The sequence below is a fragment of the Patagioenas fasciata genome, chromosome 5 (assembly GCF_037038585.1).
Source record: "Patagioenas fasciata isolate bPatFas1 chromosome 5, bPatFas1.hap1, whole genome shotgun sequence".
Taxonomy (NCBI): Eukaryota; Metazoa; Chordata; class Aves; order Columbiformes; family Columbidae; genus Patagioenas; species Patagioenas fasciata.
In genome coordinates this window covers 57618761-57632864 of record NC_092524.1, presented here as the reverse complement: position 1 = coordinate 57632864, position 14104 = coordinate 57618761, and the positions used below count along the sequence as shown (strand labels likewise).

General features: G+C 43.6%; 1 protein-coding gene across 7 annotated transcripts in view; it reads left to right on the top strand.

Moving 5' to 3' along the window:
• Window positions 1-14104, top strand: part of BCL11B (BCL11 transcription factor B) — a 95388-nt gene that overhangs the window by 37138 nt on the left and 44146 nt on the right. For 4 of the 7 annotated variants that reach the window (XM_065839223.2, XM_065839224.2, XM_071809631.1 and 1 more), the window contains exon 3: window positions 5532-5747. The exons of the other annotated variants lie outside the window; for them this stretch is intronic. In XM_065839223.2, coding sequence (XP_065695295.1) covers window positions 5532-5747 — 216 coding nt within the window. The remainder of the gene's footprint in view (window positions 1-5531; window positions 5748-14104) is intronic. 7 annotated transcript variants of the gene reach the window in all.

Sequence of the window (14104 nt, the reverse complement as noted above, 5' to 3'; positions counted from 1 at the left end):
TAGAGATGAATATTTGTCAAGAGAGTTGACGTAAGTTTCATTTGCATAATGACTTTGTACTTCTGCATTAATAAAATTTGCATATGAAGCCATGTTAATTACTCCTGATCATGCTTTTTGCATTCATGCATAGTAATTTTCTCCGACTTGTGAGAATTAATGTCTTGGCATGGGGGGAGGAAGGGGGGGAGTTGGGGTACTGTCAAATTTCTGTACCAGTGCCCCTTACTCATACTCTTTCTCCTTCTTGCTCACCATGTCGCTGTTCTTGATCTATGACTTATTTATGCATTATCATTTGAAATTCTTGGGAGAAAGAAATTTATCAATTCAAACGGAATCCTTGTCTGCCAGAACAACAACAAAAAAATCCCTGCGCAAAATATAACAAGAAATCCCTTCCCTACCCTCCTTCTTTCCCCAGTGCAACCTTTCCATTTCCAGCTTGAGCAAAGTTTTAAGCTTAGCATCATAAGTTGGTGCAGGGGAACGGCTCCGAAACTACCGTGTGTGTATGTGTGTGTGCTGGGGGCAGAGGTGAAGGCTGGTGTGCAGGTGTGTCTGCTTGAGCACCGGGCTCCACGCATGTGTACTGTGGCATGTCTGCCGATGCCATTGTGTCCTTCTGCCTTTCCTGGGGGATGCTGTGTATGTCTGCCACTTGCGGGGTGTGCATGCCTTGCTCTGCTGGTTGCTGTTCGAAATGTTAGTGCATCTGTGTCTCTGTGCACTATGTGTGTGTACATGTGTGTGTATGTGCACGTTTGCTTTGTCAGCCCTGTTGGTATCTGTATAAAAAACCATGATAGAAAGATAATAATATCAGGTGGGAAGTCAGTATAAGGGGGTGTAACACCGATGAGACAAATTCTTTTAAGAAAAGCTTGGAAAAATATCTCTTGGAAAGATTAGTGAATAGATGTGTCTTTCACTTTTGGATATGTCTGCTCAAGGCTGCTGCAATGGTACATGTAAAACCCATCTCAAAACATCTGCAGTACTCTCCTTGAACACGATGGGCACAGGGCAGGGATGAGGCTGCAGTCTGCACTCTGCATTTGTAGCTACACACTGAACAGATGTTTTTCTTTTCATTGAAAGTGAGATTTTTAATAATGGAACTGAGCTTTAGTCTCTAACCAGCTATTGATTGATTTTCCATCACCAGACAGGCACAGAGAGACACACAGAAAAACTTGGTTCGTGCCCTGTTAAGTGGCTCACATGTCTGCCTGTGCTCTCGCCTGTCTGCCTGTGCACAGACACACACCCCAGCAAGCACACAACACCCCCAGGGATGCACCAGCTACATAGCTACTTGTGACTGCATTTACACGCGACACGAGACATAAAGCAAGATCAATTAAATTATAAAGATCGAGTCCCCTGGTCTGAACCATGCTGAGGTGGGACATTGTGAATGCTGCTTGTGGCTCCATCTTTGTGCTTTGCTCAGGGACTTTTCTGCAGATGTGCCAGAGGAGTGTGGTATGCCATATCGTATGGCCAGTCATGCCTAGGCTTAGGGAGAGGGACAACAAAAGGATGCAATTTATGCCTTGATTGTGGCTTTTGTTGTGTTCATCTGGGCTCTTATATTCATTTCAATTTTCTAGGGTCATGTCCAATTTACCTTATTTTCTTCTTTCAAGTTTAAAAATAGCAGAGCGTGGTGCCTGGAAGTCAACATAACCTGTGAGCTACTGCCATGTACAGGCACTGAGTATACACTGAACCTGTTTAAAGCGTAAGGACAAAAATCTTCCTTTATTGTCAGCAATGCAGATCCTTTATTTACACGATGACAGTCCCTGTGCATGTTTCACACTCATGCTACGTGTAAAACTCCCCTTCGCATCCGTACAGAATGAATGCAGAATATATAATTGAGATCTGCAGTGCAGGTGAGTGATGTCCTAGTGCTGACCAAGGAAGAAAATCCAGCCTCACCCATCATGGCAGTGATGTCCGAGTGACACAGAACTGTGTGTTTGTGTCTGCTCACCACAGCCAGATGGGATATTTGCCTCTCAGACAGCAGCACAATTATTGTGATCTGCTTTCCCTGAGTGCCAGTTGTGGCTATGCCCTTTGTGGCAGTCAGGGGCTTGCAGGAGTGTTTACTTTTTGAAACCTTTGTGCAACATGACGTGGTTGATTTGCCATAGGATTCCAGAGACTGGCTCCCCTCCCTCGCCTGGTGCTGGGTGCATTGAGCAGAAAACTCTCAGCACCACTTTAGGATACCGTCTGTCTATTTACCTGTATCTCTTTTTCTTTTCATCTGTTTGTTCATTTTTGTTTGTCCATCACCTGTAGCAGTTAAGTTGAAGAATGATAGAGCCTCTGTCTCAATTTTCAGCTTTAAATATTTTCAGCTTTAAATAGTTTCAGTTTTAAATATGAGGAAAAATCCCATCGGAGAAGAACTGGAGAAGTAAAACATGGGCATGTTCCTAGCAAACACAGACTGAGCATTTCTGAGCACCACTGTTACTCTTTCTATAGATATGAAGAGGTATCACGTACCTAATGTGGAGCACTCCTTTTCTCCATGCCTTTCCTTGAGGCCAGTGGATACGATTTTCCTCTTCGTGATTTGTCACTTGACCTGACTCTATAGGACTGTCCTGATTTGTGACAAAGAAACAAACTAGATCTAAAGTGGCAGCAAAGAGGAGGAGGTATCACCTGATTTGACTTTGCTTGTTGGGGCAGTGAGCCTCCTGGTCTGGTAGACCTACAATCTTTGTTTCTTAACGTTGGACTCAGGAGTGGTGATTGGACTCCCTTAGCATCTGCCAGAGTCTCTCTTTGTCTATTCTTCCTCTCCCTTACCATCCCGTTCCTTTCTGACAATAGGTTAGAACTTTTTAGATTTCTTCATATACACATCGAACAATAGAAAAAAGACCTGACTGACGTGTTCAGTTCCATCCACTTACCACCAACTGGTTCATATAGTTCTTCCTGTAAATTTGTTAGGCACCTTGTTAAAGTGGATTGCTGACTTGTCCTAGTGCCTCTGTTGGAAGGCTCTTGAGGATCCCTTTGCCCAAATAATTAGATACCTCGTGTTTGAAACCTTAATTTCCTTTCCACTGTAGAGGAGATGTATTAGATAAGAGCAGGGAGGGCCTCCTTGTACCCACTTGGTGAGCTCTTAGCATCTTAGATTCCTCAGGGCTGTGCAAATTGTATCAAGTTAATTGTCAAAGGAAAGGTAGGACCCACCAGGACTAGAAGAGAGGCTGTTGCTCTCAGGGTAGCATTGTGTGCTAGGATCCATGCACCTCTGCATTAAAACCCCATGCCATTTTGAGGGATTGTACCCTTGATGGATTTCATATAGTTTGTCTGTGTGATGAGCTCCTTCAAAACCTGTAGTATGGTACCAGGAAGTGCAGAGGGCCCAGTGACTGCAGGACTTGTGCCCTTAGTCATGTTAGGGCTTCAGACCTGTCTAGATGTGACCTGAGAGGTAGATGCCCTGTGACCCTATTCTAAATCCTGATTTCAAACTCACAGCTTTCCCAGCAAGGATCCAGGCAGCTCAACATAGCCTATGATAGCCTAGTTATTTTTATAATATTAGGAATATAAGATACAATTGTTAAGTCATTTCAGGGAATCTTTGTTACTTTGGGCTTGTTCCCTGAAAAAAAACAAACTTGTTATTCATATATGTTACGGTGACAGTAGGGTGGTTCGTATGCACACTGTCTGACACCAGATTCCACATGCCTGGCACACAGTCCTGCCCAAAATATAACATAGGTATGATGTGAATAGTAGTTACCATTACCTGCTTGTGTAGTACTTCCAGGAAGATCAAACTGTTACAAAAGCCAAAGAACTGAGTGCCCCCCCTCACCCCCCTGCCAATAATCCTTCCTCGTCCCACAAGCCACAGAGATGTCTTCTATTGGAAACCAGTCCTCAAAAAAGAGCACAAATTTTATCCTTGATGCTTGAAGCTTAAGTATTTACACAGGGAATTCAGACTCTTCACTTGTGGTTTTGGCAAAAGCTTCACACAAATGTTTTGCACTGGTGGTCTCTTAGCCATTTAAGATAAATGACAAAATCAAATGCAGTCCTTGCAGATTGGAGCGCCAAGGATGAAGCAGCCACGTTTACCTCACATGTTAAACTGTCAGATCAACATGCAGGCCTTGTTTCCTAACTGGGACTCTCAAGGTGGAGAGTCTTCCTTAGAAAATATTACTTTTCTAGAATTGGAGGGAGCACAGATAAATATTCCTCCTTGCTGCCATGGCGTTTTTGTGTGTCTGCAAGGTGCATGTGCATGCACAGACAGAATTGCCACCATTAAAAAAAAAGAGCATTTGCCAGAAGTTACCCCACAATTAACACGCATATTTCCTGATCTAAATACAGGGGGAAACTGTGGTTTCTGATCTACCACTGTGCGGTAACTGTTGGCAAATGGCAGCTTTTTAATGGTGACCACTCCACCACATATCTTCATTTGGGAACTGCCCTTGATTAGTAGCTGCCCTTTATTTAATAATTAAGTGGCAGGCATAGTTTTAAATGAAGGGGATGGGGTTCTTGGTGGATGTAAAGTGGTGTTATTCACTCATCTTCCATTTAAACTCTGCCAACTTGCGCCAGCCGAAAATGCGGCTCCTACCCGGTTCTGCATGTGTGCATGTTTGTGTGTATCTGTATCTGTATCTGTGCAGGTGTATATCGATATTTAAGACTTGCATCTTAGTTTTTTCAAAGCTGCGGTGCTCAGTTTGGACTAGAGCCAGGAGGAGCGAGCGTTTCCAACGGAGCAGGAGAAAACGCTTAAATACAGCTGTTAAATGGCAGGTGATTCCTAGAGGGGTTGAAAATAAATAATACTATTGGAGGTTACAATGTCATCTTCTAGCTACCAGGAAAAAGGTTGCTCCCTTCTTTACAGGCTCAACAGGGAAGCAGCCTGGCTAATCGGGGCATGCAAAATGCACAACTGGCCGCAGCTCAAGTGGGAAGGCAGCACAGCGGCCGCCAATGCTGCTTCTGGGAGCTCGGCTCCTGGCACCTCGCTGAAGCCATTTGAGCTCTAAGTCACCGCACTTTGTCCGGGCTGGTGTGTGCAGCCCGCTTCAGCAGCGGCTGGGCAGAAAGCCTGCCGAGTTTTGTGTCAGCTCAATTCACTAACACAGCTGTAAAACAATAATCCTCCTTTTGATTTGGTCCCTGAGCAAGTGCCAGTGGCGATGTCCACTGCCTCTGGCTCTGCTCCATGCCAGAGCTGGCCATCTCAGCCCGCCTCATCCCTCTCTGTGCCTCTGCAGGCCCCAAGCTCAGGTTCACAGGTCCCCCAGGTCTCTTCTTGCTCTTCTCCCAGCCGGCGTGAACCCACCAGCCTCAGTCAGACCCAGAGAGGGGATGAGACCAAGCGTGTTGCGCGTTAGGCAGCCAGCCCCTGCCCCGCCTGTTTCCCCTGATGATGCCTCCTCTGTCCCTTCAAACTTAGATCCGACTGACAGTTTTTTCTATTGTTTTTTCTCCAGGGCCGTCCAGGCCTGCAAACCTGCCGGGGGCTCCCATAGCTGCCTCCTCCCACCCTCACACATCCGTGATCACGTCACCTCTCCGCGCACTGGCCTCCCTCCCGCCCTGCCTTAGCCTGCCCTGCTGTGGTGCACGTGCAGTCTCAGTTGGCGGGACTCAGACTGAGATTCAGACTGAGACGTCAGGCACATTTGGATGTCATTGTCAGTTGTCAGGTAATAGAAACATTTTTTTTTTTTTTTTGTTACTATCTGAAGGTCAGTAGTGCTGCCGAGTGATGTCATCTTTGCTGTGGGAGAGCTGCCTTTGCTGGGTTGTGTGGGGAAGGCAGAGAAAATGGCTTAGGCTACTCCCCTCCTCTTCCTCCTTCCCCCTCCATGCTGGTGGAGGATGGGGAGCAGGAAAGGGCCTGCGACTCTGTCCATTTCCCCATTCCTGCCCTCCTTCCTGCCCACCTTCAGCTGTCACCAGCAGCCGCTGCTGGGCCACTTGTGCCATGTTGTAAACAAACATCTGAGACTCCTCACAGAATGATACCCCAGTATCAAGATTTCATCTCTCTGAGCTGTGTATTTCAAGCTTAATTGGATAACATTTAACATCTGAGGTATTTTTTTTTCCTCCTTCCTTTCTCCCCCCCCAATAATTCGTATTAAAGGCTCTCCTCCGTGTCCATGTGCACGCAGGATGTATGTGCTTCATGCCATTTTCTCCCCTGCTTTGAGAAAATGATCCTTGGTAACTTGCCACGCATCCCTTCCCTCTCCCTTGTCAGCTTTTCTTTTCTTTTATTCCTTTTGGACGTCTGACTTTTGTCACCACGAGGAGGGGAAAGTGATGTGGAAATGAGGGCAAACAGGCTAGCCAAAGAGGATATGGACATATTGTTGCCAGACTCCATCATTTCAGACCCAGCGATCTCTTTGAAATCAGTGGGTGTTTCTGAGCATGGCTCAGTTGCAAGATTTGATCTATGATGAACTGCAGGTTGGAGAGGTGAAAATGGGGAGGGCTTGAAAGAAAATGCAGCTGTGGCAAAATCCGCAAGCGTTTATGGAGCCTCACTGTGGTGGGCCAAACCCTGCAGCTAACGTGCATGGAGTTTTAATAGGAGTTCTCAGAATGATGTGTGGGTACCAGAGGATTTAGAAAGACAGTAACAACTGTCATGGGTAAAGCCTCTGGGAAATGTCTCCTCATGTCCCTCTGAAGCTCACAAAACTTTGCTGAGCTCAGCTTTTTCCTTCTACAAACAGTGGTACCACCTGGCTGCAGTATGCTGTGTTTCATGAGAATGACCCTGTACATCTCTCATTGTTGTAACAAAGCAAGACAAAAAGTTTTGCAAGAAATTTAAATTCGTGTCTTGGAAACTCTCAGTCTTGAAAGACAGAATAAATTCAGTAGGAGGCTGTGAGTACTCCACATGGTTCTATTTCGACCCTGGGTGAAGCTCAGGGTGTGTGTGTAGGTCTCCTGTACGGCCTGGGAGAGGCTCAGCCTGTGCTCAGGAACCGGGCTTGCAGCGATGTGCTGCATGGTGCACTGCAGCATATCCAGGGGATTTGGTCAGGCTTCCTATTTGAGCTGATGTACACAGCATGGGGAGGATGATCTTATAATCTGGCTCTGCTTCATCAACCTCAGCACGTTGATCAACTGGCTTGAGACGTGTAGACATGGGCTTTTCTGAATGGTGAGCGCTGGGTCAGGAAGTCTCCTGCCTCCCTGCTTTCCTCTTGCATGTAACCAGTAAACGAAACTGGAACTGATCTCATGTTTTACTGTTCTCTCTCTTTGCTGGTGCAGTATGCAGGCAGGTGCCTTTGATAGGCAGGTAGCTATACCAGTGAACTGAATGCCCTGGTTCCCTGTTGCTTCTGATGCCAGCAGCTAGTGGGGAGGGAAGCAAGTACAACTAAATATAGAAAAGGAAGGAAGGAAGGAATGACTTATTAAAGAACGTGGGAAGGTGAGGCTTTTATACTTTGCGTACTTTTGAGTTCTCACTTTGGAGTTGTGTGCTGTGAGTTTTCAGAATTTTCTGTTTGCTGGGAGAGTGATGCCAGCTCTGCGGGGAGAGAGACCTGTTATCATGGCTTCCTGTAATTACTGCTGCAGTCTGCGGCACTTAGAGAATAGGTTATATCAAAGTGCATGCTACATGTTTATGACAGTAGTTGGTCAAGTCCTACTTGAAGGAATCATTTTCTTGCCTTGAAAAAGGAGATTATGTCTACTTAACCCTTTCTTAGCTCCTGTAATATTCACTGTGTGTGAGCCTGGGCATGGTTTAAACCATGTAGCAAGGGTTACGGGATCTTTCTAGCTCCCGAAATGTTCTGTGGAAACGAAAGAAAAGTGGGTTCTTTGTGTTGACTAATAATCTAGTGATGATCCCTGCATCATGCCCTCTTTTTTAATACAGGCATTTACAACACTCACTTGCTACAGCTTCAGAGATCTGCTTGTCTCTCTGACTTGATTACCCTTTTATTCTGTCAGCCCTGTTCTTGCTTCTGAGGGATTGTTTCCTTCTTTGAACAAAAGCCATCAACAGTTCCCTCCTCTCCTCCTCCTTCATAGTTTCTTACCTTTCCTGTTTTTCAGCATTCATTTAAGTCAGGACCTGGAGTTTTTCTGTTCAGTTCTCAAGCAGGCTGTGACTCTAAAGGCTCGAAGTTGCAGGTATTCCAGATCTCTGCTAGGCACTCACAAACTCAAGCGTCCCAGTAGCTTTTTTGCTGGAGAACCTAAACTTCTGGCTGCCGATGGGATTTGGTCATGCATGTGTGAAAACTGCATTTGTAAATCTCCAGCCTAGATAAGAGTGATCACCCAGTGGTATTTGGTCATGCACAGGGGGAGTTGTCCTGCCTCAGCCAGAGCTATTTGCGATGTTCAGAAGACATGCTGCTGAGAGTAGTTTCAATTACAGTAAATGATGCTGGGAAGTCCACTTGGGTGTCCACTGTGTTGCTTGGCTGATACTGGTCATTGTTGCCTCTCTCTTTGTTCAATTCTTTGTGTTCAGGGCACTACGGGATGAGGAATTTGCAAGTCAAGGTCTGTGTTTTTCCATGTGATTAAAAAAAAATTTCCACCACTGGAACAATTTCTCATTCTCTTTATTTATCTATTTTTGCCTCATAGGTTGCTGTCTACTCAATTGGGTTCTCCTGTTTAAATGTTTTTAGTGCCTATTTAATTAGAAGTTGGAATAGAGTCATGAAATTCACAGGGTTGTGTAGCTTGCATCTAAAATGTAAATGGGCAAAGCATTCATTTTGCTTTACCCCTTGCCAGATTAGGGTGCTTTTTGAGCCTGCTTTTTATTTCTTTTCAATGAATTGCAACTGCTCAGAGTAACTGTAAAACACACACAGGTTTTTTTTTTTGCATAACAGAGACACACAAATTATTGTTGAGAGACGTAATTATGTAAAGAAAAGTATATGCCCATATGCATGCACACATACATGGCAATACTTTTTGTGGGGCTACTTTTTCACAATACATCTTCATAAGGCTCTTTTTATGATGGTGATTTATTAATATTGTACATTAAGGCTTAAATTGTCAAAGCTGCCTAAGAGATTTGGATGCCCATTTCCCATTAAAGTTAACGAGAAATGAGCTTTGAAAATCTCAGTGCAGAAGTGCATGGCATTTTACAATGTGCTCTCCAAAGAAAAAAGTCTCTGCCCTGAAGATCCTGCAGTGCAAAAGCCCCAGAAATGGAATTATAATCGGGATAAGACAAAGTGGGTTGTAATGGCATGGATAATAATTTATCCCCTAAGCCCGCATTCAGATATATACCTGATCCAAAAATCTTTGGACCCGGGCCCACGAGTGAGGGTTTTATATACCTCCATAAAGATAATTAAATCTGTCCAATACACATATATTCAACTAACCAGTGAAACTACTTCCTTCCCACATATAGGCTGATGAAAGGAGGTGGAAAGCAATTACGATACTTAGTTGCATATATAAAAACAGCAAGTGGGCATGGACAGCAGTGATTAATGGACGGGGCTGTGAAGTTTAAGGTCTAAAATAGAGGAAAGCATGGGGCTATAGCTCAGAAGACTGGAACAAGCTCCCGTTAATTCAAGGAATCAGCTGTATTAGTCATTAGGACATCCTGAAAATCACACAGTCATCTTGTAAAGTTAGTATAAATTTACTTGGCTACTGAAATTCTACTTACTGCATCATTTAACTAGTCTGGTGTTTTCTTAGTGAAAGTTAAGGTGACAATAAAGATAAAAGAAGTACCTGTAAGTAAATAATAGGTTTTAAAAAATACTTTCCCCTCCTTCAATTATATCACCGTATTCGTTTTGTGTTGGCTTTATAACTGTAGTCAGCCAGTAAGGAGAGCTAGATTAGACCACCCTGCTGTAAAAAGCTTGATACAATTAATAGAGTCTGTCTAGAAAGCTGTATTATTTCAAAAACTTTTATGTTAATGATATGGTATACACTCGGCACATTTCTTACTAGAACAACAAGCAAGCTTTTGTTTACTCCAGACTGAGTTTTATTAACACAGGAGGATCAATGGAAAAAACAAACAAACAACAACAACAACAACAAAAAACAAAAACAAAACAAAAAAACCCCCAAACAGTAATAAGACCAGAGATTGCGAACTCAACCAGCAAAAACCTTCTAACTCATCAAGTCCCAGGACAATGACTGATACTCTACTCTTCACTTTTTGTTGAGTATAATCTCTCACACACACAAAAATCCACTAAAACTTGACGTCTGATCAGCGGTGGGTGCTTTTTTGAGACAGAGGAATTTGGTCTATGTGTCTGAGGGAAGACAAAGACCTATAGTTTCCCTGAGACACTTTGTAAATGTATCTTTTTTATTTTGCTGCATAAAGAAGAGGTTTGCATTAAATACTGGCTAGCATTCAGGAGAGATGTCCCCATTAGTCATGGTTACATGTATTTATTTATTTTAGTGAAATATTTAATGCATGCTATAATAGCATTGACTTTGTGGACAGTACTTACAGAGTGCAGGGATGTGTGAGAGATGTATATACTGAAAACGGTAATGCATCAGTCTGAGTGTATACATCCATCTTTTCATCTGTCTATCAATCTATGTGTTCATCCATCTATCCAAGGATTAAAATCATATGTGACCTGTCTGTCTATGCAGATCTCTGTCTCACTAGATGTTAAAATCAGATCCAAACTCAAAATAGATGGATCTGATCGTGAACTGATTTTCTGACTGAATGGTGTGTTTATCAAGAGGCAGCAGAGACCTGAAGGCAGCAAAGAGTGGCTAAAACCAGGGTGCTGCATGGGGCAGCAGCGCTGGCAATTTGAGCATGGCTGAGGCTTTGTTCTAGACAGACACCCGATTGCTATAACTTTGTAAGTCCTAATTATGTCAAGTTAAGAACCAGCAGGAGCAGTAGTGATATTTAAAGGTGCTTTAAAGTGGATGCCTGTCATTTCCAGACATCGCAGGAAAAAAGAAAAGCCCTTAATTGCGATATTAATGGGTGGAACCAAATCTGGTAGTCTTGGGACAAAAGGGTTCAAGGCAACATTGCCTGCAGTAAAGACAATGGCTCCAACATTGAGAGAGTTAACTCGATCGCATACCACTATGCTGAGCCCGAGAGTCTGAACTCTTCAAACGCTCCAAATGGAGAGCTAAATCAAAGAATCCTGTTTCAAATCCATCCAAGATGTTGCTGTTTTTCTCCTCTGACAGGAGAAGCATTTGGAAGTGCAGTTTCTTTCTTTTTTTATAGCTGTCTTAAAAAGGAGTTTGGATGTTTAGCACAGCTGGTGCTCATTACATTATGCACTATCAATAAAATAGCATGTGTAATTAATTTTTAATGCAGTGCTGTATGCAGCGCTTTAAAGCAGTTACTGTGTGGGGAGAGCCGACACCGGTCACTGACATCAGAAATATTGAAATAGAGGGCTATATTTTGCATTTTTAAAGGGTGTATGTGCGAGTGGGGGAAGGGTAATTCCCAGGCAGCAATTCTCTAGCCACAATCAAATTTAAAAATATAGGAACAAGATGGATGAAGGTGATTTTATAATTTGCTTATTGGAATGAATGAATTTATTTCCTTTTAGAGTTCGCTGAGTGATGGCTGGGTTAGGAGTAGGTGACTTCAGAGTATAGGTGAGCACCAGGGAACTGCACAGCAAGTGATCCATCTTTGTTAAAGCACAAACAAGCTTTGGTGGTATCAGGTCGGAGATGAGGCAAAAGGGGGGTTTACAAGAAAGCAAAGGAAGGACATTTCTGTTTCATCTCATTGAGGATTTTTTTTTTTTTACAGGGCTTCTTTCTTGTTGTTCCCATTAATAATAAGCCCCATTTCCCCACCTTGATTCAGTAAATATTTAGGAGCTATCAATAGTTTGGAAGGGAGAGAGTAACTTGGTTACAAAAAGGTACCACTGATGGCAAGTCGCCTGCTGCTCTGACAGAAAACCCAAACGAATCACAGAGTCTTTCCTTTCATGGCATTTGTGCAATACTTTCCAGGAGACACCAGCACAAATAAAGACTGCTTTCATGGGGTGCAGTTGGCAGGGTTTGGGCACCAGCATAGCTTTTGGCAGCCGTTACGTACAAAAACACCTTGGTTGTCCGAAAGAGGAGCAAACCTATTTTTGAAGTTGTAGTGTGGTGCATGTTTGTATTCAGCAAAGGAATGGGAATGGCTTCCATGTTTCTATAGCAGAGTAGCTACCAGAGATGGTTTGCAGGATAGGATCAGCCTCTCCCTGCTGCCACCTCCTTCCCAGCCTTTTCAGGGAGCTGAACGCCTCTTGGTGAACGCTTCCCAAGAGAAGAATTCAACTGCAGGAAGGAAGGAAGCAATCACCTACAAAGCGACAAAAGTAGGGGTAGTGTTTGTCAGGTGCCTTGCCTTTCGCTTGGGCAACGCACCAGCTTTCTAAGAGCTGATTTTTTATTTTTTTTTTTTTATACCCATGCACGAGGCATAAATGTTTGCAATTATTCTTTCAGTAAATTGCCATTCATTTGTACATAGCATATGCTAAACAGTTCACTTGTACAGCCTCACCTGGCGTATTCAGGATGGAGTTTTCTCCTGCCCCTTCAGTAGTAGTTTTTTGTCATCACTTTTCTTCTCGCTTTCTGTCAGACATGTGCGGATGCGTTTGTGTGTCTGAGCCAGGAAGTGAATTGGGCTGTTCAGTTTGTGAGAACAGAGATAAATCTCTAGTGCACAAATATGATGCTCAGCGTCAAAGGAAGTAGGGCGAGCCATGGGGTATGGTGTAGGTAGTTGCGATAAGAACCGCTCTTTAATTCACAAGCCAGTGGGAAAGGTGGAAAAAACAGTGAAGTGTAGTACATTTTTTAGTGAAATAGCTTTATTTTATCTTAATTTTTAAAAGAATTTGTTCACATATTGCTGAGGTGTCTTAGGTTCAGGCCAGAGAACTGCAAAAAAATTACCTTATGTCCCTCCAGAGCTGCCTAATTCAGGGGACCTGGATTCTTTTTTATTTTCTGAGTGCTTCATAAAAATAGATGAAAGGAAGAGTTCTGTGCTCAGATGGGATGCTTTATGTTCAGAAGGGAATTTGAGTCAAAGAAGCCATGCTGATGCACCTCGCATGTGCCCCACTGGGCTCCTGTGTGCTGCATGTTGGTCCGTCTTTCTGCTAAGCAGTAAACAGTTGAGCAACTGTTAGCAACATACGCTTTTATGCTGTTTGCTTTCTTTTGGACAGGCTTTTTCCAAGCCTTTTTGCAACACATATAGGAATCTGGTAAAGTATGGTATGTGCCTTTGACATCCTTATTTCCCTCTTGCTTTTTTCTTAATCCATTGCTATGGGTTCCTACTCCAGCTAACGCAACCTGCTGTAGCACAAACTGGAGAAGCCAGGTTCTATGAGTCAGTAAAACATGCGCTTGGAATGAAACAGGCAAAAATCCCACATAGCGAGGGCTTACATTTTTTATGAATTTAACTGTAAGAGTCAGAGGTCCTGGGACTTCTGGAATGAGGTTAACTCCGGCACTAAGCAAGGCAGTGGGGAGACATAGGCACTGGAATCATGCCATGAAACAATGCTTTCTAAATTTTTGTCTTTGTTATTAACATAAGGAATCTCTGGTTAGAGAGAGGCCAGTTTGCAGAACATACCTGCAGCTTTTTTGCTTGTTTAAATGTTACTTGGCTACTTGGAGCCTATTGTAAACTCATTATTTTCAGTCCATCCCCTGGCAATGGGAGGGGAGCATCTTACCCTTTCTGTGTGTCAGATGGCTGCCTTACCTCTCTTGTATCGACCTAGATTACTTCACTTGAGGCCCAGGTCTAAACCTGATCCTTACATCTCTTCCATGCCTGTGTGACAAGCATGGTGCTTCCAGGGCATGCTGTACCATGCCAGCAGCGCACTGAGGGATGGGTTAGGGACTACCGAGGGATGCTTAGCTGAGCACCTTTCTAGAAGCTGCTTTCTGACTTCAGTGGTGTTGTACTGTTATGCTAGCTGTGAACATGATTTATGGAATTCAG